Source organism: Gossypium raimondii, chromosome 1, assembly GCF_025698545.1.
Source record: "Gossypium raimondii isolate GPD5lz chromosome 1, ASM2569854v1, whole genome shotgun sequence".
NCBI lineage: Eukaryota > Viridiplantae > Streptophyta > Magnoliopsida > Malvales > Malvaceae > Gossypium > Gossypium raimondii.
This window is the reverse complement of record NC_068565.1, coordinates 2,459,291-2,484,007: the sequence shown is the minus strand read 5'-3', so window position 1 is coordinate 2,484,007 and position 24,717 is coordinate 2,459,291. Positions and strand designations below refer to the sequence as shown.

Below are 24,717 nucleotides of genomic sequence, written 5' to 3'. Positions count from 1 at the left end.
ATACATGAAAACAATATGAATGGATGGGTTTTAAGGTTGAGGTTCTTGGCAATATCATATTATAGATTATGATTATATCTGTTTTTTTTTTAACATGATGTGTAGAATTACTCATAGTCTTTCCCCAACCCATATAAAAGAGGATAATGCATTTCAGCACATTCGAATTCACGTTCTTCTGCATTGACAACAATACCCATACCAATCGAATTCTGTAATTGCATAGACTGTGGAGAATATGCCAACAACCCAATTGAATAAATGGTAAAGAAGCTCTATTTCGACACCTATAATTTGGATTCGTAACTCATCCCCATCCCCCCCCAAAATTGTAAGCGTACTAAAACTGTGGAGAAAATATTAGGTACATCATTCTTATCATATTAATCATATGGTTGCTTGGATTATGTATCACCACGTCACCAATTTCCTTTACATCATATTTGATGATGAAGTCAAAGTTTCTAATCTTTGCAAATAAGATTCAACAGCGTGGTGATTGAGTTTTAGTTTGATCGACTTTAGTATTGTTATAAGTGCAGCAGGACGTGAATTCGAATGCGTTAAAACACATTATTCTCCTATTTAAAAGCTGAAGAGAGAGGTTATGGGTAATTTTAAACATTGTATAAAAAACAAATATTATAAGAATCTATAATGAGATTAATATTAAAAAAAATAACAGTGTGTTTGTATGGGCTAATATTCCATCTTCAAAACAAATTAAACACTCTCAAAGTTCGTGCAAGATGAAAGTAAATTAAAGAATAATGGAGGTTGTATTTTAGGATGTTTTTCGATACTTAAGTCAAAACAAAAACTTGAACTCAAGTCATATATATATATTAGTGAAATATAATAATAGGACAAAGTCCAAATAACAAACACGATTAGCGCAACTTGAACTCAAGTCACACCTAGGACAATAAATTTCCTTGACTCTCAAGCTATCACATGGGATTTTACGATACATTTATATTAAAAAAAACATAAAAGCATAATTAATAATTTTAAAATATTTAAGCAAACATTTACTTGTTTCATTATTAATATCACAGTTTTAAAAGGGAAAAATATCTTTTAGAGCCTATAAAAACAAAATTTATAGACGAATCAAATCTTGGCATCTAATTAAGCTTTGGGCCAAACCCTAAAAAGGGAAAGTCCATAAATACATTATGAATGATTTTCAAGTTCATAACCCAAAAATACATTCAGATTAAAAAGTTAACACAATAAAAATAATCATGAAATATGATATGATATGATGGTTACTTATAGAACTATGGGATTTGGCCTCGCTCGAAGGTCCACCTAAAAAGTAAGAAGATTTGAGTAAAAATATAAACTTATAAAATAGGTTTGGACAAAAAATAAGATACGTTTAAAAAACGGGACAAGTCTAGGGTAAAGCATTTTGGCCCGAGCCCAGTCCGAATTCACAAAATGACAAAAAAATGCTATTATTTGCTGTTTTAATGCTTTTTTTTTTGTTTTCTCCCTATTTTGCTACTATTTTGTTGTTATTCTTTGGATATTATATCACACTTGTTTTATTGTTAATTTTGTTATTATTTTAGAGGTATTTGTTTGTTAAGTTGCATCTATTTTAGTGTTATTTAAATATACATATTTTTTAAAATTTATTTTCAATTTGTTGGGAAATATTTATTTTAATGTTTTTAGTATTTTTGATGTATTATATATATATTTAAAAATTATATAAAAATTTTAATACGGGCAAGTCGGGTCAAGCCCGGGCCTAGCAAACGGGTCTAAGATTTTGGTTGGACCCGGCCCATGAACACCTCTATATAATTACCTCATTCTTTAATTATAATTTGGAGGTTCGATTCTCATCCATGAAAATGAATCACATTTTATGACTAACCGTTTACTTCTTTAGAAAGCATATGCACCCACTCTAAGCTCAACCCACCCTTTTTCATTATTAAAATATTAAAAATTTATTGTGTTTTCATTTTTAAATACTTAAATATATTTCATTATCAATTTTAAAATATTATTTAGTAATATAAAAATCTTTATCAAGGCTTGGCTCGGCTCGGCTCGGCTGTACTTGTAGCAGAGCTTAAGCCGAATTAACTTATTAATTAAGGAAAATGCCAATAATATTAACTCAAACTTGAGCTTATTTATTATCCAGTAAATTACACCCATGGTTACTTTTGTTTACCTCAGGTTACATTTTAATTACTTATATTATCGTGTTGTAACATTTTAGTCACTGAACCGATAATTATCATTAATGGTGTAACGGTAAGCTGACGTGGCACGTTAAATCATCATTTCAAACAAAAAAAAAAGGTTAAATTATACAATTGGTCTCCATATTTTTTCATTTTGAGCAATTTAATTTTTTCTTTTATGTTCTTTTAACTCCTTTTTTTTTTCATTATTTTCCATTCTCTTCTGCATCTCCCTTTATTTTCCTACATTCTCCATTTCTTTTAACATATCAAGAAGTTGAATTGGCAATGAAGAAAGAAGCATGGTATGGATTTATGGGTTTTGGTTATAGGCAATGATGGCTCTCGACTCCCTACTTCTTTCTTCACTGCCAATTCGACTTCCTAATATGTTAAAAGAAATGGAGAATGTAAGAAAACAGAGGAAGAAACAAAAGAGAATGAAAAAAATGGGAAAGTTTAAAGAACATAAAAGAAAAAAATTAAATTGGTCAAAACGAAAAAAATATGGGGATGGATTGTATAATTTAACCTAAAATTTTTATTTGAAATGATGATTTAACATGCCACATCAGCTTACTGTTTCACTATTAACAAAAATTAACGGCTTAATGACTAAAATGTTATAACACGATAACTTAAGTGACTAAAACGTAATATTTCAAACATAAGCGATTAAAATGTAACCTAATGTAAACAAAAATGACCATGGGTGTAATTTGGAATATAGTCCCTTATTTTTATTTTCAAGAATTTAGTCTCTTTATTTATTAGATTTCAAAATTCAGGTCCAACTGTTGACACTATTGATTTTTGTTAATATTTTTGGTGCGACACTTTGAAATAAAAAGAAAAACTTACTCGGTAGGTATGTAACTAGAAAAATAATGTTGTAATGAACTTGAATTTACAAAATAATTTTAACAAATTAACAGTTGGACTTGAATTTTAAAATCTGAAAAAGTAAAAGGATTAGTTCCTAGAAATAAAAATATAAGGACTAAATTCTAAATTTACAAAGAATACAGGGACTTATGACATATTTTAACTTTCTTTAAAATATATAAATATTTAAAAATAAATAAAACCTATATATATATATATGCTATACGCATTAGGGTCCATTTTATTTTTACCAAGTTGACTTCAATAAAACAACCCCCCATCCCCCAACCCTCTTTATTTATTCCCCCTCTTCTTTTCTTCTTTGCCTTCTCCATAACTATAAGAGACCTATTTTCATCTCCAAAAAGATAAAACACAGTTCCAATTTTGGGATGCAAACACTTGTTTCTCATCTCTTTCTTGTCTTAAATTAAATCCAAAATCTTTTTTTTTTTTTATAAAAAAAAATGAGTAACATAAGCTTGGTGGAAGCCAAGTTACCACCTGGTTTCAGGTTCCACCCTAAAGATGAAGAACTGGTTTGTGATTATTTGATGAAGAAGGTGGCTTCTGCTGATACTTTGCAACTCATGATCGAAGTTGACCTCAACAAGTGTGAGCCATGGGATATTCCTGGTAAGCTTCTTCTTCTTCTTTTTATTTAACCTACAAATTCTGGGTTTTAAATTCGATAAAAAAAAAAAACTACATCCAAGATAACACGTAACTGCATGAAACGATGAACCAATTCGTATGTTTTTCTGGGTTTCTGATCTTTGCTTTTTGTTCTTGAGGAATTGTGTTTTTGTTTGCATAATTTGATACATGGAAAGATGATAGCAACTGGATCGGCTATAAATGGATATATATATATATACACATATAAAGATACATTTTATGTGAATCTTTTCTGCTTTTGTGGTGGGGAAGTGTTTAATATTCTCTACAGAAAATAAATAAATATCTTTTTTTCTAGTTTTTAGTAATGAAATGGATAATATTGAAAGATATTTCCTATTAATAATGTTCTTCTTTTAGTATTTTTCACATTTAATTCGTGATTTTTTTGAACTTTAGCTCGACTGACATCATTGTTATAACAATAATAATAAAAAAGTGTGAATTTAAGTGCGAATTTTGAGTAATAATTTGATGTTCTATGATAATTAAACTCTTCTCTCAACCCTAATTTTCATATTTTAATTCTAAAATATTAGTTTTTCATTCTAGAATATGATTTAAAGAAAAATCCACGGGAATTAGGTGAGATTATAAGGGTCTCTCCTACCTTAACCAGTGGTTGAGTATCAATTCTAGCCTTGGATATGGAACAACTTTAAAACTCATGACCAGCATCTACCCCTTTAATGGATCTACGAAATGCGGATGATTAGTTACTGGACTCATTCCGGAAAATACATTGAAATATATATAAAATTGAATTTGAAAAGTGGTGTGGTTGGTATGTATGTGACCTGAAAATTGAATATTATCTATAAATCCATATTGATAGGTATTGAAATATTAGATTGTTATTTCAAGAGAAGTGTTTTGTTAATGAAATTCTTTTAGTATTTTATAACATTTTTATATATTAAATAAAAATTATTATATATAAATTTAAATAATTAAAGTCATCAATCTTATTTTATTATTAATAATATAATCCAACAATTTCATATTCTACTTCTTTTTAATGAAATTGACAGTCTTGGCATTGTCCCAACTAAAAGCTGTGAAAGTGATTGAGATAATTAATTAATTAATTAATTAATTAAAATTTTGAAAAATAATAAAAAGTCATCTAAAGGTTTTTCAAGGAATTGGATCACTTCTTATATTCACACACCAAATCCAATAAACTATCACATTAATTATAATTTTTATTTAATTTATTTAATACTTATTTTATTTTATAAATATAAATATGGTGGAAATTATTTTTTCTTTTTTAATCTAAATATTCAAACTTTCACATTTCACACATACCACACGTGTAAGCAAAGCAACTTATCCTTTTGTCTTTTTGGCAAATTACAATTATTATCTTCAATAATTCTATATTAAGAGACAGAAATTGACCTTTCAACTGCAAAATTATTTGATTGGGTCACCTATTTTAGGTCACAGCTAGCCGGTTAGTGAACAAACTTTTTGATGCTTCTACATTTGGACTGCCACGTGCTTATCAACCCTAATTTCAACATCATCATAATTTATTTATTCTTTTTTGAGATTTTATATGATCATCATACTTATCCTAAAAACATATTTATTTTTCAACTTGACCAATGAGATTATGACCGATAAATTATTTTATGGATCTTTATCACTACATCTTTCGTAGTTCCTTTTTAATTATTTAATGATTTTTCAACAAAATTTTTCATATTATTGATACATAATTTCGGTAATTTTTTTTACCCTGAACCTTAGACTCCAAACCCAATACTCTAAACCTCAAACTTGATTCAAAACTTGAAACCTTAAACCCAATTTTGATTCGAGTTTGGGGTTTTGCGTTTAAGACTCTGGGTTTAGGTTCGTGGTTTATGATTCAAGTTGTGAGATTTAAGGTTCAGGGTTTAGAGTTCAAGATTAGAGGTTTAGGATTCAAAGTAAAAAAATTATCACAATTAGATATTAATGACATGGAATAAATTATTGAAATATCGTTAAATAATTAAAAAGGGACCATAGATGATGTGGCGGGAAAGGTTCATAAAATAATTTCTCCATCATAACCAAATAATTTAGTTTATGAAATATATATATATATATATATATATATATATGATTTATTCAACTTTCAAAATATTATTAATCAAAACCCATAAGTGACTTCAGAGATATATGACCAAGCATTATTGCATATAATTACAAAGATCAAAATATAAAGTCAAATATATTAATTTATATAAGGCATATATATCCATGTGATGCATGCAAGTCTAGCTACAAATATTTTTTATACACATTAGCAAATATAAAGCTGAGTACCCCAAAATTATATACAAATAACAATGTTATATTGACCTTGTTTTACAAGTATTTGTTAATATATAGTTCTTTGGATCAACCTAACTATATATTTTATTAGGGTTTACCAATATATATCTTTACATTAGGGTTTGACAACTCATTTCCTTATGTACAAAATCAAAGGATGATGTGTTTAAAATTGTAAAGTTGAGGTTTTGAAGATTATGGTATGAGGTCCTATCATATAAGATTTATTAATTTATAAAAGGAAGATTAGCTTTTAATTATTTTTCGAAACTGAATTTGGTATACTGTTGACCCGTAACATCAATTCAATGTACAAAAAGTGATATAGCAATCTATATATATCTAAAATCCAAATCTCATCATCTATAAGCCTCAAACCGAGGGCTTTTTTTATAAAAATAAATGAATATATTTATGGGAATTGGGAAATGTACATGGCAGAAACGGCTGGAGTGGGAGGCAAAGAATGGTATTTTTACAGCAAAAGAGACAGGAAATATGCAACGGGGCTGAGGACAAATAGGGCAACATGCAGTGGGTATTGGAAGGCAACGGGGAAAGATAGGGCAATCCATAGCAAAGGCATGGTGGTAGGAATGAGGAAAACCTTGGTGTTCTACAATGGCAGGGCACCTAAAGGTACAAAGTCTGATTGGGTCATGCATGAATTCAGGCTTGATGGCCCCCTTTCTCCTCCAAACCTTGCCACTCTCAAGGTACATTCTTTACTTACACATTACACATTACACATTTTCGGTTTAAGTTTTAAAATTTTATTAATTTGAATTAATGATTTCTTGAAAAAAATTAACCGAGTCTGTGGTGTAATGATAAAGGATTTTCCTTAAAATAATCTTGATTGGTATTAAATTTTGGGTTTGATCTCTAAACATCTCTACCTCTTTCCTTATTAAAAATTAATTAAAAATGTTATAAGTATTTATACTTTTTTTGTAAATTTAGAATTTAGTCCCTCCACTTTTTAGATTTAAAAAGTAAATTCTTTTGTTAAATTCAGGTTCATTACAATACCATTTTTTAGTTAAATAGCTATCGAGTGAATAATTTTTAAAATTTCAAAATACCATAGCAACAGATGTAACAAAAAAATTTAAAGTGGTTAACAATTAGACTTGATTTTGAATCGAAAAATAAAAAGACTAAATTCTTGAAAATAAAAATATATAGACTAATTTCTAAATAAATAAAAAACTTAATAGCATATTTTACCTAAAAATATAAAATTATTTATGAAGATTTTAAACTTTACAAGCAAGTTTAAAAGGTGATATATATCCCGTAATAAAAATTAAAATGAAATGTTAAATATTAAAAACAAATTACTATCAGATCATATCAAATATACTAATTAGGATGCTTTCGAGTTTATTTATTTTATTTTACATTTTAAGAAATTCCTTGGATTTTTGCATGAATCTTGGGACATGTTGCAATATAAAATGTAATAATAATAAAAATATGTGACTGATGACAAAAGTCAGATCTCTATGTGATTTTCTTTTATCCAGAGCCGATTATTTTAATTTGATTTTGTCTTCTCCCTTTTATATATATATATAGTTTTAAAATTTCTATATAATACGATTCAATATCGTGAACAACATCCTCCCGTATTGATAATGATGTCGATATCAATTAATCAAGACTCAATCGACTATTCTTATTTAGGTTTAATAATGTAATGTTTTTTTTTTCTTATATTTCGAAACATATGTAGGAAGATTGGGTCTTATGTCGAGTTTTCCATAAAACAAGAGACACCATTACCAAACCTTCTAGCATGGGAACAACCTGTTTGGACGACACAAGCTCTTCATCCCAGCTCCCACCATTGACGGATCCTTACCTAATCTCCGACCACACCGGACCGAACTCCAACGAGCAAGTGCCCTGCTTCTCCGTTCTATCTCAAACCGATCCGAACAGTTTCAAAGTCGAAATGCAACCGAACATGCCAACTGAAACCCTAACATCATCATCATCGGTCGATCATCAACAACAACAACAACAAATGATGCCAGCCATTAACGACATAACTTCATGTTTAGATTCATTCCCACGAGACAAAATGGTGATCAAAGCTGTATTGAACAATCTGACACAGCTGGATACTTATCTTAATGTCAAGGAATCGACAAGCTTCGATGGAGGAATTAGTTCAGACCACAGCTACTTGTCTGGAATTTGGGATTGTCCTACATTTGGAATTAATTATTAATTATATTGTCATTAGGGTTTTAGAACCAAAAAAAAATGTTTGTAAAAAAAAAAAACACATTATACTAATTTGGGGTATCATAAATTATTTGCCCCACTTCCTTTCAACATTTTATTTAAGATATGTGATGGTCCTAAAGGAGAAAATTGTAACCATCAAAGTTTATTTGAATCAAATATAGGGTTGTGGAAGAGGGGGTAAATTTAAATTAGTGCAAAATTGGATTAGTTTTATAAATATTTTCATATTTTATCAGTAAATGTTGGGTATAGTTGTTTTGCACTCCTAATAAGAAAATTTGAGTTCTGACCTCGGAGATAAGATTATTGGGAGAGATAGCCACATAAGGATGAAGTCAGGAGTTTACTTTTGGAGAGGTCAAAATTAAATTATAAAATTTTAAAGGGGTCAAAATATAATTTTATCTTTTATATGCTTGTTATTTTACAATTTTAAAAGGATTAAATTTAAAAAAATTCATCTTTGGGAGATCAAAGTGTATTTTACCATTAAATTAATTTATAATTATAAAATTTTCAAAGGACTAAAATTAAAATTTGTCATTTTAAGGGATCAATGCCCTCTTGTACTAACCATGAACCTCAAAAGAATTAATCTTCTTGAACCATACTTGTAAAATAGACATGAACGATCATAAAAAGAAAATGATATTAAAGTAAAATATGTAAATTCAAATATTATCGATGATTGAGACTAATTTTAAATGAGTTGTCAATATAATCGTAGTGAAAATCATATTAAAGTAAAATATATAAATTCAAATTTCAACATAGTAGAGGGACTAAAACTGAAATTAAACCTTTTTAAATCAATATTGGGTTAGATTCTGGAAAAAAATTGGTTAAATTCTGTTACTAGTCCCTGTATTTTATGAAAGTTGTGGATTTAATACTTGTACTTTTATCTGGTCTTTTTAGTCCTTTTACTTTTCGAATTTTACAATTTTAGTCCTCGCTAAATGATAACTGTTAATTCATTAAGTTCTATTGTTTTCAAAATCTGATGTAGTAAACATATTATTTATATGTGTCATGCTGTGTCAGCTTTCACATATTGCTTACTAAAAATCTAGTAATTGATTAACAAGTGTGATTTGAGTCAAGACTAAAATTCTAAAATTCAAAAAGTGTAAGGACTTGGCATGATCCAATTGGAGAACGTGGACGAATTGAATCTACAATTGTACGCATACTACCTGTTTATGTCAAGACTAAAATTTTAAAATTCAAAAAGACTGGGACTAAAAGTGATTAAATTAAAGTGCATGAACTAAATATATAACTTTTTCAAAGTATAGGGACTAATAGATAATTTATCCAAAATATTTTTTTCCCAGCGCTCATCTCGAAACCGAGACCTAATAGACACTGAGCTCTGTTGGTGCCCTTGCATATTAAAAACCTTAGCTTAGTTTGCAATGCTTTTGAAAAGTGATGTGGAAAAGTGATTTTGAAAAGTTTGGTTTAAAATTTAACTGTTTAGCATTGCTGTCAAAAAGTGCTTTTGAGAAATAAAATGTCTATTTTAGACATGTTATTATCAAGTAACAAATATGTATTTAAATAATATTTAAATTAGTTAATATTATTATATTTTAGTATGAATATAAAAATTATTATAACTTGTTGTTAATATTTTAATATATGAAATATAAATTTTAAATATTTTAAGCAATAAATATTAATTATTTATAAAATTTAATTAGAATATATAAATTATACTTTAAATATTTAAATATAACCATTAAATATTTATAATTAGTATTTTAAAGAATATTTTTTATTTTAATTAATAATTTTAACACATTTATAATTAAGCATCTAAAAAATATTATATTATTAAAGAGATGAAAAATAATTAGATACCAAAAATACTTTTAAAGAGGAAAAGCTACAATTTTTAGTTTTTAACCTTGCAAAGTCGGAAGTACTTTTTTTTTTTTTTTTAACAACCAATAATGTCGAAAAAATGAGAATCTCGACCGCGGAAGAGGCAGAAAGATAAAACTAAAGAAAAAATTACTGTAAATAGTTAATAGTTCTTGAAAGCAAGAGCAGAAGAAGAAGAAGCCGCCTTAGCTGCAGCTTCTTCAAGCTTTCGAACTGTACTTTGTGAGCAAATTTTAATTGCATGGATTCTTCTTTAGTTTTCTCTTTGGAACTGAAACTCCACCATCACTCTTTGCCTTTCCCAACCCATTTCCAAAGACGTCCGTTTCTCACTTCATCCAACTTCCACTTAGCGGCGGCCAAGAAACCACCCAGGAAAGTTCACTGTGAATTCGAACCCAAAGTTAATGGTGCTCTCTCACCGGACCCTGATTCCCGTTTCCTCGACCGGGTAACCCGTTTTCCTCCTTTTTTTCATTGCTATAGTTCTGGGATTGCTTTGAAAACTCACTTCGAAGAGTTTGGTCATTTAGAGCTATTCATTTTTGTGGGGTTTTTTTTTTTTTTTTGCTTGGCTTAGCAAGAAAAAAATTGCCCCATTTGAAACTTGCTTGCAATTCTGCGGTTTGGGTTTGTTTCATTTGCTAACTTGGTTGGTTTTCTGCTTTTAAAAATTCAAACTTCAGTAAAAACTTTGGATGGTAAAAAATAGTTTACTTTCATATAGAGCACTTTGTACTATGTTAATGGATTTTCATTTTTCCTATACTAGCCATTTCTGAGATATAATCCTCTGAATATATGAAAAATAAGAATAAAAAAGAGAGGATATCTTTGTTGGAACATAGCTGCATTCGACACTTACTACCACTAATATTGGAATTTGTATTTTTGTTTTAGTCATGTGTTCATTGCTATGTCGATTATGATTTTGGTTCTCTACAATCTGCTTTGGCTTTATAGTGAATTTTCCAATGCAAAATGCAAGAACAAAAGTAATCATCTACCCTGTTCTTGATGAATTTGGTTTTGGGTATACTGCCTTCCCCTTTGTTGTGTTTTGTCAGAATATGTTAGTCGAGATTAGTTTTATTTGAATGCTTAATGTTATATGCTTGATTCCTTTTCTTTCTTTTTCATTCCAGCAAAAAGCATTGGAGGCTGCAATGAATGATATAAATAGTTCATTTGGAAAAGGAAGTGTTACAAGATTGGGGAGTGCTGGTGGAGCATTGGTGTATGTTTTCGAACTTACCATAACATTCTTGTTTTATTTAAGGATATTCTTATTGATTTACTTTGATATGTGGAATTCGGGTTTTGTTCCTTTCTTGTTTAGACTGGAAAAAATTGTGCTCGCTATGGCAAGTATTATGTTGAGATTCTATGAGGCATTTAGTTATAGAATTTTAACTGGAATTGTGTTTAGCCTGACTTCATTTGGTAAAACTTAATCCATTTCAGTGAAACTTTTCCAAGTGGTTGTTTGACGCTAGATTTAGCCTTAGGTGGTGGCCTTCCCAAAGGAAGAATTGTGGAGGTATTGATTTTCTCCTTCTACATCATTCCATTTCTCCATGAATTTGAATCAAAATAATTATTTGAATGAACATTATCTGGCTATGCTAGTTTCCTTTTGATGATGGTGGAGAGGAAAAATGGTAACTTTGTAATTGGCCAATATGTAGAAATTATGAATTAGGGCTTGGAAACACTGTAACTGAAAAAGGAAGCAATCTGTCCTCATACTTTGAATGTTTGCTTCTACTACTTTCTGTATCCAAAAAGCTGATCCTAAAGTGTCATTCACGGTGTTATTACTTGATTTGAAAATTTTAATAAACAAGATGAAGTGAAAGAATTGTTAACACATCTTCATTAAGAAAGTAATAGATAGAATGATAACTGACAAACTATGTTTAGACATTACTCCTGCAAGTTTCTTATCTTCACCTTATTTCATGGAAGCAAAGGCCCTTAGGCCATAAGCATGTTGCTGCAACTTTTCATTTTTCCTAAATTGATATTCAAACATGTCCTTCATTTTCACTTGCCTTATGAATTTTGTTTAGTGATGTGCCTCTGTGCTAGATGACTAATTACTCTCATAAAGGCCCAGTGCTTAGGACATCTGAAATTAAGGATTGTGGTCGAAGCAACAAAACGGCCAATTCTGGTGCAAATTAGGGAATTAGTCCAGAGAGTAAAAGCTTAAAAAGAATAAGTGGAAAGCTTTTAGGAGTTGAGACTTGAAAAATAAAGAATATATTTCTAAGGAAAGTTTTGCAATATTTTAGGAGTCGTTTTCTGCTAGTGTATTACATTGAAACCAAAAGTTTAACTATCTAGCCGAGAACCACTGTGATGCAACCTTTGTTGACAAGTGACCCTTGATTCCACATGATTTCATGAGTATGCCTCACACTTTGGTAGCCTTAAAGTTAGTCGTATTTTCTTCCAATGCTTGTATGATTAGATTTCTTTGTGTTTCTACTCACATCACAGACCTACAACATTAATTAATAATGGATCATGTGGTAGATTTGAGAGTTTTGGACTCATCTGCCAGGTACAATTGGTGATTGGACTTTAATATAGGATATGGAAGAAACTGGTGACTCAATTGTGACTATGATATCTGAAAAATTAAATCATATTATCGTGATGATAAAACATTTTGGAAACAAAATTTCTGTGACATAAACATCATTCTATTCTCATAGGAAACCAATGAACATATGCTTTAGTAAATCATGGTTCTAAATTTGTTTCCTTTAATACCACTGTGCTTCTCAATTTTTCCAGCTTTGGTATTTAATGACATTAGACTCCATGTTTTAATTTCAATATTATACCCAAACCTGCTTTGAGTGGCATCATAATATCTGCTGTTTCACTTGGCAGGTATATGGACCAGAAAGTAGTGGAAAAACTACCCTAGCACTCCATGCCATTGCTGAAGTGCAGGTTGATAGCTTCCTGCCCTTTTCTTAGGCGGTTTGGTTTCTGATTTATTATGCTACAAAAAGGTCAATGAAGTGAAATACTACATGCATTGTTTTTATGTTAATTATGCAGAAGCTTGGTGGCAACGCGATGCTTGTTGATGCAGAGCATGCTTTTGATCCAGCATATTCAAAAGCATTGGGAGTAGATGTCGAGAATTTGATTGTGTGCCAGCCGGATAATGGGGAAATGGCATTAGAAAGTAATATATCAAGTCCCGTTTTATGCAGTTATGAAAGTGGTCACGGTTGAGGAAGGCCGTAACTGATGCAGTACATGTGATGCTTTTGAAAATTTTACTATTTCTGTAAGCTCAACAAATAAGACTGATAAAGTTGTTATGTTTCAGTTGCGGATCGTATGTGCAGGTCTGGTGCTGTAGATTTAATTTGTGTTGATTCAGTATCAGCTCTCACTCCACGGGCAGAGATTGAAGTATGCTTCTTTACTCTAGAAAGTAAATTACATTTCATTCCTGTGGTTTATTGAGTCTTTCCAGTCAGAAAGCTACAATAGTTGTCCCCACAAAATCCTTTTAGTCCATCAGTTTCAATTGAAAGGGTATCTAAACCAGGACATGTCTTTATTTATTTTAAAATTTTTTGCCTCTTCTATGAATCCATGACTTGATTGAACATAAGGATATGTACCAATTAAGTAATGTAACAAATGGAAAATACAGACTCGAATTTGAGGCTAACACCTAGCTAACAATGGAGCATCTTAAAAAGAACTCAAGAACAATTGTCACTTTGGTGTTTTATTCTAAACTGTGATTTTCATTATAAACTTTAAGAATTAGTATTTGACGTATCTGTTCTTTTCTTCTCTTCCCCTTTTGTACACCTCTTTTTCTTTTCTTTTTCTTGTTGTATGCTTTTGCCATGTCTAAGCTCTTTCTTGTTGCATTTTATTACATAGGGTGAGATCGGGATGCAGCAAATGGGATTGCAAGCACGTCTTATGAGTCAGGCTTTACGTAAGATGTCAGGAAATGCTTCTAAAGCTGGTTGTACTCTAATTTTTCTTAATCAAATAAGATATAAGGTACTTTGAAGTTGTCTTCTTGTTGAAAGATGAAGTAAAAGCAATTGCACTTGCAATATACAGGGCACTAATGTGTCCAATTCAAACTATTTTTAGGCACATCCCTTACTCTATGTTTCTCGATTAGATCAACATGATTTCAATGTTCTTTTTCTTTTTTTCCCTTCCCTTCTACCAATTGATAGTATTGCTTCTGATTTTGAAAGATTGGAGTATATTATGGGAACCCAGAAGTGACTAGTGGAGGAATTGCATTAAAGTTCTTTGCCTCAGTTCGTCTTGAAATACGTTCTACTGGGAAGATAAAGTCTGTAAGCACATTAGCACAGTAGCTACTTGATTTTCCACTACAGTTTTTTCCGTTTTATCACTTAATATATTATCATTACTAGTACATAATTCATATTATTGTAGGTTAAAGGTGATGAGGACATTGGGCTTCGTGTTCGTGTAAGAGTGCAGAAGAGTAAGGTAAATAAGAATTATATCAGCAAATTTGATGACAATGGGAATCTGTACTTCACTTCGTTGTTCTTGTTAGTCTTAAAGCTAAAATCGATAATGCATGCCAAAAGACCATTAGAAATGCTTTCAGGCATCTTAGGCTTGGCCCATGTTGCCTCATGGTACCAACTCTCATCAAAAGTCCTTTCATCCCAATTAAATGGGAAGATTCGATGGAAATATCCTCCCCAAAAAGAAGGAAAAAGAAAGGAACTTAAACGATAAAATCTGATGCTTTTCAATCTTATAGATTTGACATAAATGTACCATTAGAATAGAGGTCAACTTATCCAGGGTGACCTGATAGCACTTAATATATCTGGTGAAAATGTGTCACCAAATTGATTGTTGTTGCAGGTCTCAAGGCCATACAAGCAAGCAGAATTTGAAATCATATTCGGAGAGGGAGTAAGCAAATTGGTAAGTAATGCAATCAAATATTTACATTCATCCAAATTTTTCAAACTTTTTCTCTTTATTTTGACAATGAAAAAGCCTACAGGGATGCATTTTAGATTGTGCTGAAATGATGGATGTTGTCACAAAGAAGGGCTCTTGGTACAGCTATGGGGACCATAGGTTTGCTTTCAAGCTTGTCTTTACTACCTAAACTTTTAAGACAAATTTAGATCTTTTTATTTGTTTTCTTGCTTATAATTTCAAAAACTGATTATTAAGAATTAGACTTGGTAACTTATACAGATATTAGCTTTTTTAATTTAGGCAGTAGTGTAGTTACTAATTACTACATTTTTGCTCATAGATTACTAACCGTTGTGTTCTGCACAGTCATAATCTCTTGTTGGTGTCTCGTATTCATTTATTTCACATTTTTGCATAGACTCGTTTTGCTTGAACTAGCATCGTAAATGTTATTCGATGTGTCAGGAGATATAGAAGTTAGACTTACTATGGTCTTGTTTTTCTATGTTTTTGTAAAGGCTGGGGCAAGGCAGAGATAGAGCACTACAATACTTGAGAGACAACCCTATTCTACGTGACGAAATCGAGAAGGTTCAGTACTTCAACCCTACATATATATTTCATATTATGCTATTAAATTGAAACCTAGTCCACTTTAATCAACTGATGATGCATGAAGCTCTAAACTGTTCTTTCTTTTGTTGTATGATCAGTTGAGGAGGAACATGCTAAAGCTACCCCCAAAACTTAGAAGATAGTACAGTATATAATAACCCCTTATTCTACGCCTCTGTTTTTCTAATTGTCTTGAAGTATTGGTGCCTGAGTCTGACCCACACCTAGATTTAGGTTTGAGAATGTGACCCTCCAAATACCATATGCATGTCAATACATTATGTATGATTAGACCTGTCAAACGGGTGGATTGTGTTGATCTAGATCGGACTAATTTGGGTCAATTTTTTAGTTTGTGTCATTTTAGGTTTGGGTTAATTTTGAGTTAAGGTCATTTGGTTTTGAAGCTCGGTTTTCACATCGGGCCAATACAGGTTTGGATCATTTTGTATTCTAGTCCCTTCAGGTTTGGATCATTTCATGTTCACGTCTGTTTTAGTTTGAGTCAATTTGGGTTTGGGTTTTAATGGTCAAATCCAATTGGGTTGCATTTGGGTTCAAGTTAATCAGATTGGTTTTCAAGTTCAACACGTGTACTAAGATTCGAGCCCCAGTTGATCTTGTAGTGTTTCTCTTTTGATCAGCATTTTTGATTGAATACTAACCACAGTTCTTTCATCTGTTCTTAACAAAATAACCATATATTTTATTGGTATAATGCAGATAGCTCGGTCTATGATTGCGGATGGAACCGAACATTTGAGCTCAACTCATGTGAAGAGCTTGTCATTTCCTCCCCAAGATGAAGATATTTATGAGGAGGTATGATGAGATTGAACTAACTGGTCTTTACCACAAGGCCTTGGCAATCAACTGCAGAGGTACTCGGAATTTTGTTTCGCCATTGTGCATTGGGCCCGAAACAGAGAGTTTTCATGCCTTTCAGAAGAAGGTATGTGTGTATTCTGATTATGAATTGGCGAGACAGTAACTTTTTGATTTGGTTTTAATATGTTGTTTAACCTTATTAACATTACCAAATTAATTTTTGCAAAGGCAAAACATTCAACATGTCTACATATAGACATGCAAAACCAACTTGTTGCTTAATTATTTTGATTAGAACATAATTACATCTTGGAGACTATAATACAAGTATCACTAATAGAAATATATGTATCTACTGTGCCAAAGCACTTGTGTTGTAAACCAAAAGAGCTCCTCCGGCAAGAATTCCGGCTAGGGTAACTGCCCATATTGCCAATCCAGTAGTCCCTGCAACATCGTTTATATAACTTTATTTGTCCTGATTGTTGAGTTCGTTGTCCCATTAGGTCAAAAGTTTAATAAGAATCGTACCACCGGTATAAACATCACCGCTGGGAGACCAGTCGTTGGGGTCGTATATGGGGCTGCAGTTCAATCATCAGGGAAAAACGATAATCATGCATTTGCATATTATTTATTTAATTTAAAATTTTATTTTATAATGATTTTTTTTCCTCGAGTTGGTATCAGGGGCAAACCCATAATTTTTTGGAGGGGTGAAGTTGAATTATAAATTTTTTGGAGAGCTAAAATGTAATTTTATCATTTTTTACATGAAACTTCACAAATTTTGAGGGATTAAACTATAAACTTTTCATTTTAGAGGGCTCAAACTTTATATTTATCATTGAATTAACTTAAAAATATGTAATTTAAAAAGGACAAAACCAACAAATTTTCATTTTTAGGAGGGATCAAGGAGCAGGCCATGCCCCCTGCCCCTTTAACTTTGCCCCTGGTTGGTATAACTTGTGCCACCAACTCACAAGGGCAAAACCAAGAAAATCTTTTAGGGGTTAAAAATGAAATCTCACCATTACAAGGACTAAACTCAAAATTATCATTTTGGGGGCCAACCCTCTACCTAACACTTATGAGTCATGATCGAAGACTTTGCAAGTACATATACATCCTATCTAATGTATTATCTATATACGCGTATGCATGTATGCGCGTGTATAATTTACACCATAAAAATTGAGTTTGTGATTATAATTAAATGTCAATCGAGTTTTAATTCAATTGATATGGGTACTATTGTCTATACAAGAAGATGTAAATTTAAGTATATTAAAGTGCATTATCCTCCTATTTATGGGTTAAAATGAACTATAGTAATTCTAAACATTGTGTCAAATAAAATAAATATAATCAAAACTTATAATGAAATTATTTAAAATAAATAAATTATAATTAAATAAAACGAGCTCAATTCATCTAAATCCAGATTGAGTATATATTTAAAACATCATAGTCAAACTTAAATTTGATCTATATTTAAACTAGAATCTTAATTTTTATCTTTCATATATTAAATAATAGAGAAATATTAAAACAATTTTATTATTTAATTGAAATTTAAGCGGGATGCGAGGTGAAAAGCATAATAAATGTAATACAGAATTATATAATGATTGAAATAAAAGGGGAGTATAGGTTGTCATACCTGTACCCATCGACATTAGCACCATATTTGTCAACAAATTGATAGACACCCTTTCCCTACATAAATTCTCAGAGTTCAAATCTGTCAATCTCTTTTACAAATATACAGCTATACATAAATGCTAATTAATTATAGAAAAGTCACCAAATTATTGAATTTATATGTAATTCGTAATCATTGAATTAAGTGTAATGCAGGGAATCACTTTTATGATTTTTATAAATAGGTTAAGACTTGGATGATTTACACTGAAATTTCATTGTCTGTACAAAATGATTGATCTACTAATTACACTTTATTCATGAAATTATTTAATAATGTTGTTTTAAAACCCAAAAGAATGATAAAAATAGTAACTATAATTCATGTCTTTAATTGATATTCAATAAATTATATTAAAAGGACAACTGAGGTTGGGTTTGTTACAAACGAATAAATAAAATATTTCAAATAATGTTTTGTGCATGAGAAATTAGTTTGTTAGATGGAATCGTGAACAGAAATTTTTATTTTAAATATCTATCCATTTAATATAAATAATAAAATATTTTTATTATTTAATTTGAATTTGTAGATAATAAAATCAAACTGAATTTAAGTTTCTGTCTGACGCGCAACCTATATGGATTAGGCACAGGAGCAAAACTAACGGGTTGGCACTTGGCAATTACCCCGACCCTTAAAATAAAAAATTTTCTATTTAAAATTTTTAAAATTTTAAATTAGTAAAAGTAAAATAATATTCTACCTCCTTAAAAATATAAAAATTTGATTTAACTCTTTAAAGAAAATATAAATATGAGTTATTAAAATAGTAAAATTATATTTTTACCTTCATAAAATTAAAATTTAATTTCATCCTCTTAAAAAATTTTCTGATTTCACCTTGAGCATGTGGATAGATAAATTTTAAAACAATGAATAAAATAAAATAAAATAAAATATATAATTTTATTTAACAACTAATAAAGAATTTATTAATAAATTTTATTAATTTTAAATTAAATTATTGATATTTTATTTTTAATCATATATTTTTGTTTTATTTAAATATTTTATATGAAATAAAAGATAAATACCATATAATAATATTTATTTTTAAAATTAATTTTTAAAAAATTCTCTAACTAAATTGATATCGAATAATTTCCTCGTGGCAGTACCAACCTTAGCCCTTCTTCCAGAAGCATCAACACCATCCTTTAAGTTCAAGCCACCATTAATTCCTGCAAAATTCATTATTAAAATTTATAACTAAATCATTTCACAAAAACAAGAATATAATATTTTTACACTTTTTTTTTAAATTTCGAGAATTCTTTTATACCAAAATATATAATTTTTCTACAAAATAAAAGAGTAAATACGAGACTAATATTCACAAAGTGATTCATATTTAATATAAAAAGTAATTTGAATTTAATTTAGTAATAATGGAGCTATTGATTAAACCGAATTTAAGCTTATTCAAAATTTTTATCTTCAAACCAAGCTAATGGAGTTCAAATTCGATCTTTGAGTACAATGATAAACAAGCTTGATTAGCTCGTTAGTAGAGCCGGAGCTTAAAAATTAATTTCGATTGAGCTCGAACAATATGCCAATCTTCAAATTTCGAATCGCACTCGAACTATAAGTAAAATTTTCAAAACAAACAAAATTTAAGGAATGATGGCAAATACTTTTTAAAATATACAAAAGAACAAAACAAAAAACGGATCATGCGATTTCACAATGCTAACGAATCATCAATAACAGTGCAAATTTGTTCATGAAAAAATTCAAATTCTATAATCAAAATTTACCAATCGAAAACCTACTTTCAAAAAACAAAATGTGAGCAATTACCGTAAGGGCTATCGGTCTTGATCTTCTTCTTGCCACTACCAGCTTCAACCTTGAAAGAAGACGGAACCCTAGCAAGGGAAGGGACGCCTCTGCTACCACCTGATTTATCGACATTGAAATTAGGTTTAAGCCTTACTGAAGAAGACGAAGCCATAACTGAGGCAGCCATTTTTTTTTCTTACTTATTTGAGTAGCTGGAAATGCTTTCGCCTAAATGGGATTATTATTTTATACTATTTGATAATTATTATTATATTTATAATATGAAGATACTAGAAAGTGATTGTCATGCTGACACGTGGAAATACTTTTTGGCATTAATTTATGTATATAATAATGCATGCTTTGGTCAGACTAATGATCACTCTTGAATCTTCTAATGTTCTCCAAAACAACGGAAGAATCCTGAAAGTCTATCCTAATACCCCACCAATCAATTTATGCAGCTTTAGTTATAATCAATCTTTTCGAATGTGAAATGTCACGTTATATTGTTGAATTATTTGAATATTGTTCATATGATATTTGATTTAAAGAATTAAGATTTATAACATTTCTATAAAATTATGAAAAATGAATAATAATCAATTATAGGATTTTAAAATTATTTTGAAATATCTTAAAATCAATTTTTAGGTGTTCGGAGGTGTTAAGATCAATTATGGACCTTGTAAGTAGAGTTGATCATGAGTCGGGTCGGATTTGGATTGGGTCAATGCAAAAAATTAAACACAGGCCCGACTCGAAAAATGGGCCTAAACTTTTGCTCAAGTCCAATTCGGATAAAAGTACTAAACTTGGGTCTGGACCAGCCTGCCCACATTAATTTTTTAAAATTATTTTTCTATAAAAATAAATTTAAAAAATATAATTCATCAAATAGACTAAAAATATTAAAATAAATATTTCTCAACAAATTGAAAATACATATAAAAAATATATTTATACTTAAATAACACTAATATAATGGTAACTTAACAAGTAAATACCTCTAAAATAGAGCAAAATTAACAATGAAATAAGAATTATACAATATCCAAATAATAACAATAAAATAGAAGCAATATAAAAACGAAATGGTAGCAAAACAACAATATAACAGTAGCAAAAATGCAACATAACAGTAATAAACAACAACAAACAACAACATAAATTTTTTTGTCAATTTTGAGCCGGGCTGGGCAAAAAAAGTCTTGCCCGAGGCTCGGCTCATTTTCTAAACGGACCTTATTTTTTGTCCAAGCTCATTTTTCAAGCTTATATTTTTGCCCAAACCGTCCTATTTTTTGACCAGGCCTTCAGATTTAGACGGATGACCCGACCTATAATTAAGTCTGTTCATAAGGTCAAATAGGCTCGAAACACGGCAATAGTCCTGTTCAAGGGCCTATTTATCGATACCTAAGTCCATGTCCTATATAATTTGATATTTTGCTAAACTGGGTACTGATACCTAAAATAAGGATATCGAACATGGATTCTTCAAGTTAAAATTTTCCCTCTAACTACCCTATTTTAATACCTAATTGATCATCACCTAATATTAAGCTCGACCCAAAAACCAAATTTGAAACACTAAAAACACATACCAATCACCTCCAAACTTAATGAACATACACTAAGTACAAGAATAGCCAATTTCAAGCACTTGCCAATATTTAATACATTCAACTCCTAATATACTCATTATGTAAGCACATATACGTACAAAACATTACCAATGCTTATACCTTTAGCACATGCCATTTGAGTACTCAACACACATCATATGAAACTTTCCTAGTCACCTAGGCATAGGTACATGCCAAGTCACCTTAAGTGCTGCTTGTGGTATCCCTCTTACTAATGGTTTAGGAATGTATCATCAATTATTCATAGTTGGGTAACAAAAGAGACTTATGCAAGTAATGTTGGTAAAGTTATTAAGAAACTGAGCAATTGAAAAGGTGAAGTACTTTCATCGGCTGGGAGGTGTACTCTGATTAAATTAATAACATCTACAATTTCACTTCACACGACACAGTTAATTCTATTACCTGTTTTGGTTAATAATTAGTTGGACCGAATAAATAGGAATTTTCTTTGGGTGGCACTGCAAAACACTCTCACAAGTATTTAGTTAGTTGGGATAAAGCTCCGCTTCTTTATTTGGCTTGTCTTTCTTGATAAGATTAATACTAATCAGATTTGTGTATGTAAGAAAATGTCAATTGATGAAATCTGTAGTCACCCAATTATTTAGTTCGTTCTATTTTGATCGCCTAACTATTAATTTTTTTTATTTAGTCACTCAACTTTTTGAAATTAAATATTTTAGTCGCTTTTGTCGTAAACTTAGTGACAGATAGTCTAACGTGGGCTTTTTTATTGACATAATAACAAATTTAGCCCTCCAGTGTTTACACATTCTATTAATTTGATCCTAAATATAAAAAATTCAACAAGTTTAACCCTTCAATGTTTACAGAAGTTGTCATTTTAGTTCTAATTTTAAAAATTATATAACAGAATTTAAAAATCTTTAACATCTTTTTATTTATATTTTTAAAGTTCATCAATAATGCTCATTTCTCATCAACCAAATGCATGAAAAACCCAAGCACCGGTGGAAAAATGCCTCAACACATTCTCTTACCTTATTTTTCAGCTTTTCACTCTACCTCAAAAATTCTCTAACTAGCTTAGTGATTGGACAAGTAATTTGACCCTCAAATATTACTCGTTAAAGGTGGTAACAACTCAATTCGGAAAGATTTAAAAATATTTATATTACTACGTAATATTATGATTTTTTAAAATAAAATGAACCGAAACCGAATGAAGCCACAAACATAACCAAATCAATCCAAATTACACCAATTTAACTTTTTACTATTAAGTTATTTTCACCAATCTAAATATAAAATATTTATTTTATATATAAAATGAAAATCTCCTAGTCAAGTAAATACAATTGTTTTAACTTATAAACTAAAAACTAAACTATCCAAATACATCAAAATAAAAACAAAACAATTCAAATTAATTTTAGATTTTCTTTATTTTTCTTCTTTCTAAAATCAGATCGGTAATCAATTCGAGCAGATCATTAATTTTCAGTTCGGTTGGTTTGGTTTGGTTTTATTAAAAATAAAATATTAAAAAATAGAGAAAATCGATTCAATCGCCCGTTCAATTGATTTTTAAGTTCAGTTCAATTAATTTTAAAGGGTTCATTCAAAACCCAATTCAACCATTTATTTGAATCGATACTGATTAAATGCTACAGTTACATATTTTATGTAATTAAATTTATTAATTTATGAGAGTGCACCACTAATTTTTCCATGTTTTTGTTGAATTTTATGCAGGGGTGCAATTTGGGGCTAAATAGAAGAAAAAGGAGACAATTGGGCTAGATTGAAGAAAGAAGCAAAGAAGGAAGACCAAAGCAGAATTTTTCCAAGATTAATTAGCTGAAATTTTTGTTGACTTAGTGGGAGATTATGTAGGGATTTTTAATATTTTATTCCTTGATTTTCTATACTAGTTGGCTCTTAATTTAGAAAAGCCACTAGTATAAATAGTGGACTACTTTGTTCATTTTATCATCAAGTCTTGAATCAAGTCTTGTATCAAGTCATTAATCAAGTTTTTAATTACCAAGTTTTTTTATTAAGTATCCATTTCAGCTTTAGGCCGGTGTTAACTTCGTCAAGATCCGTGAGTTACGAACCCGAGCAAATTAATTCTTAAATTTCAGTACTTATTATTTCTCCGGATTAAGAGTATGATTTTGCCAGCTCATAAAGTCAGATCAACACTAAGTCAAAAAAGACGTCGTTTGAGTTAGTGTGGTTAGACGTACAATTGGAATTCCGAAAGGAACGTTTCTAATCGGTTTTCTGTGAACACATTGGCGTGCCAAGTGGAGATAGCTGTTTGGTTCCGTCAAGGGAAGTAGTAACCGGATTTAAATGTCCCAAGCGGTTGAGGACATTGGTTCGAGCTAGGCTCTTCTAGAACGCAAGGCTGCTGGAGTTCTAAATCACGAACGTTTCGTGGTTGTTCGATCGGTAAGGGTTAGTTATTGGACGTTCCATAACTAATTTATATAAGGAAGAGTTGGTGTCCGAGGCGTCCTTGGTAGCTATAACTAGCTTATTGGAAAAGAGGAGTTCATCTAATTTCGAGGATCGGTTCAAAGACGAGGAAAAATTCGTGCCTAAAGCTGAGCTTATTCTAATTAATTTTTCTTCAGATTTATTTAACTGCTTTTTATTATTTATTTTCAGCTTTTACTTTTTACACATTTTATTTATTTATTTCAGGTTCCAGGTTTTCGATTTTATCCTCCCCCAAATTTCTTGGGCACGACAACTGCCCCAACATAAATCTGGTCAAGAGAGCAACAATTTGCAGTAAACCCAGTCTCTGAGGGATCGGCCCTACTCCCTATACTGCTTAAAATTGCAAAATTAGATGTAAGTTTATATTGGTGGATTCGACACCCATCAGATACATCAGTTGATTTTCAATTCGAGTTGA

At 30.3% G+C, this 24,717-nt stretch overlaps 3 protein-coding genes across 3 annotated transcripts; 2 read left to right on the top strand and 1 right to left on the bottom strand.

The window, feature by feature from the left end:
• Positions 1-3,359: 3,359 nt before the first annotated feature.
• Positions 3,360-8,534, top strand: LOC105775593 (NAC domain-containing protein 21/22). Its single transcript, XM_012598099.2, has 3 exons — positions 3,360-3,731; positions 6,546-6,820; positions 7,843-8,534. The coding sequence occupies exons 1-3, from the start codon at positions 3,563-3,565 to the stop codon at positions 8,341-8,343; spliced, it is 945 nt and encodes a 314-aa protein (XP_012453553.1). The 5' UTR covers positions 3,360-3,562; the 3' UTR covers positions 8,344-8,534.
• A 1,800-nt stretch (positions 8,535-10,334) lies between these two features.
• Positions 10,335-16,942, top strand: LOC105775576 (DNA repair protein recA homolog 1, chloroplastic). Its single transcript, XM_012598083.2, has 13 exons — positions 10,335-10,704; positions 11,399-11,490; positions 11,718-11,793; positions 13,158-13,220; positions 13,332-13,461; positions 13,609-13,694; positions 14,181-14,306; positions 14,513-14,617; positions 14,721-14,777; positions 15,168-15,230; positions 15,313-15,389; positions 15,752-15,824; positions 16,572-16,942. Exons 1-13 carry the CDS (start codon positions 10,495-10,497, stop codon positions 16,674-16,676), a joined length of 1,263 nt encoding a protein of 420 aa, XP_012453537.1. The 5' UTR covers positions 10,335-10,494; the 3' UTR covers positions 16,677-16,942.
• On the bottom strand, positions 16,913-20,403 carry LOC105775584 (photosystem II 10 kDa polypeptide, chloroplastic). The gene is made up of 5 exons (XM_012598091.2): positions 20,191-20,403; positions 19,510-19,568; positions 18,343-18,398; positions 17,208-17,260; positions 16,913-17,123 (listed from the first exon to the last, which is right to left on the bottom strand). The coding sequence occupies exons 1-5, from the start codon at positions 20,357-20,359 to the stop codon at positions 17,029-17,031; spliced, it is 432 nt and encodes a 143-aa protein (XP_012453545.1). The 5' UTR covers positions 20,360-20,403; the 3' UTR covers positions 16,913-17,028.
• Positions 20,404-24,717: the final 4,314 nt, after the last annotated feature.

Excerpts from the sequence above, each read along its gene's own strand:
- LOC105775593 (XM_012598099.2), top strand. The coding sequence starts at position 3,563 with ATGAGTAACATAAGCTTGGTGGAAGCCAAGTTACCACCTGGTTTCAGG. Across the intron at positions 3,732-6,545 it reads TGAGCCATGGGATATTCCTG|AAACGGCTGGAGTGGGAGGC; the intron begins GTAAGCTTCTTC and ends TGTACATGGCAG. Across the intron at positions 6,821-7,842 it reads CAAACCTTGCCACTCTCAAG|GAAGATTGGGTCTTATGTCG; the intron begins GTACATTCTTTA and ends AAACATATGTAG.
- LOC105775584 (XM_012598091.2), bottom strand. The coding sequence starts at position 20,359 with ATGGCTGCCTCAGTTATGGCTTCGTCTTCTTCAGTAAGGCTTAAACCT. Across the intron at positions 17,261-18,342 it reads GCTAATGTCGATGGGTACAG|CCCCATATACGACCCCAACG; the intron begins GTATGACAACCT and ends ATTGAACTGCAG. Across the intron at positions 17,124-17,207 it reads CGGTGATGTTTATACCGGTG|GGACTACTGGATTGGCAATA; the intron begins GTACGATTCTTA and ends ACGATGTTGCAG.
- LOC105775576 (XM_012598083.2), top strand. The coding sequence starts at position 10,495 with ATGGATTCTTCTTTAGTTTTCTCTTTGGAACTGAAACTCCACCATCAC. Across the intron at positions 14,307-14,512 it reads TTAATCAAATAAGATATAAG|ATTGGAGTATATTATGGGAA; the intron begins GTACTTTGAAGT and ends TGATTTTGAAAG. Across the intron at positions 14,618-14,720 it reads CTACTGGGAAGATAAAGTCT|GTTAAAGGTGATGAGGACAT; the intron begins GTAAGCACATTA and ends ATATTATTGTAG.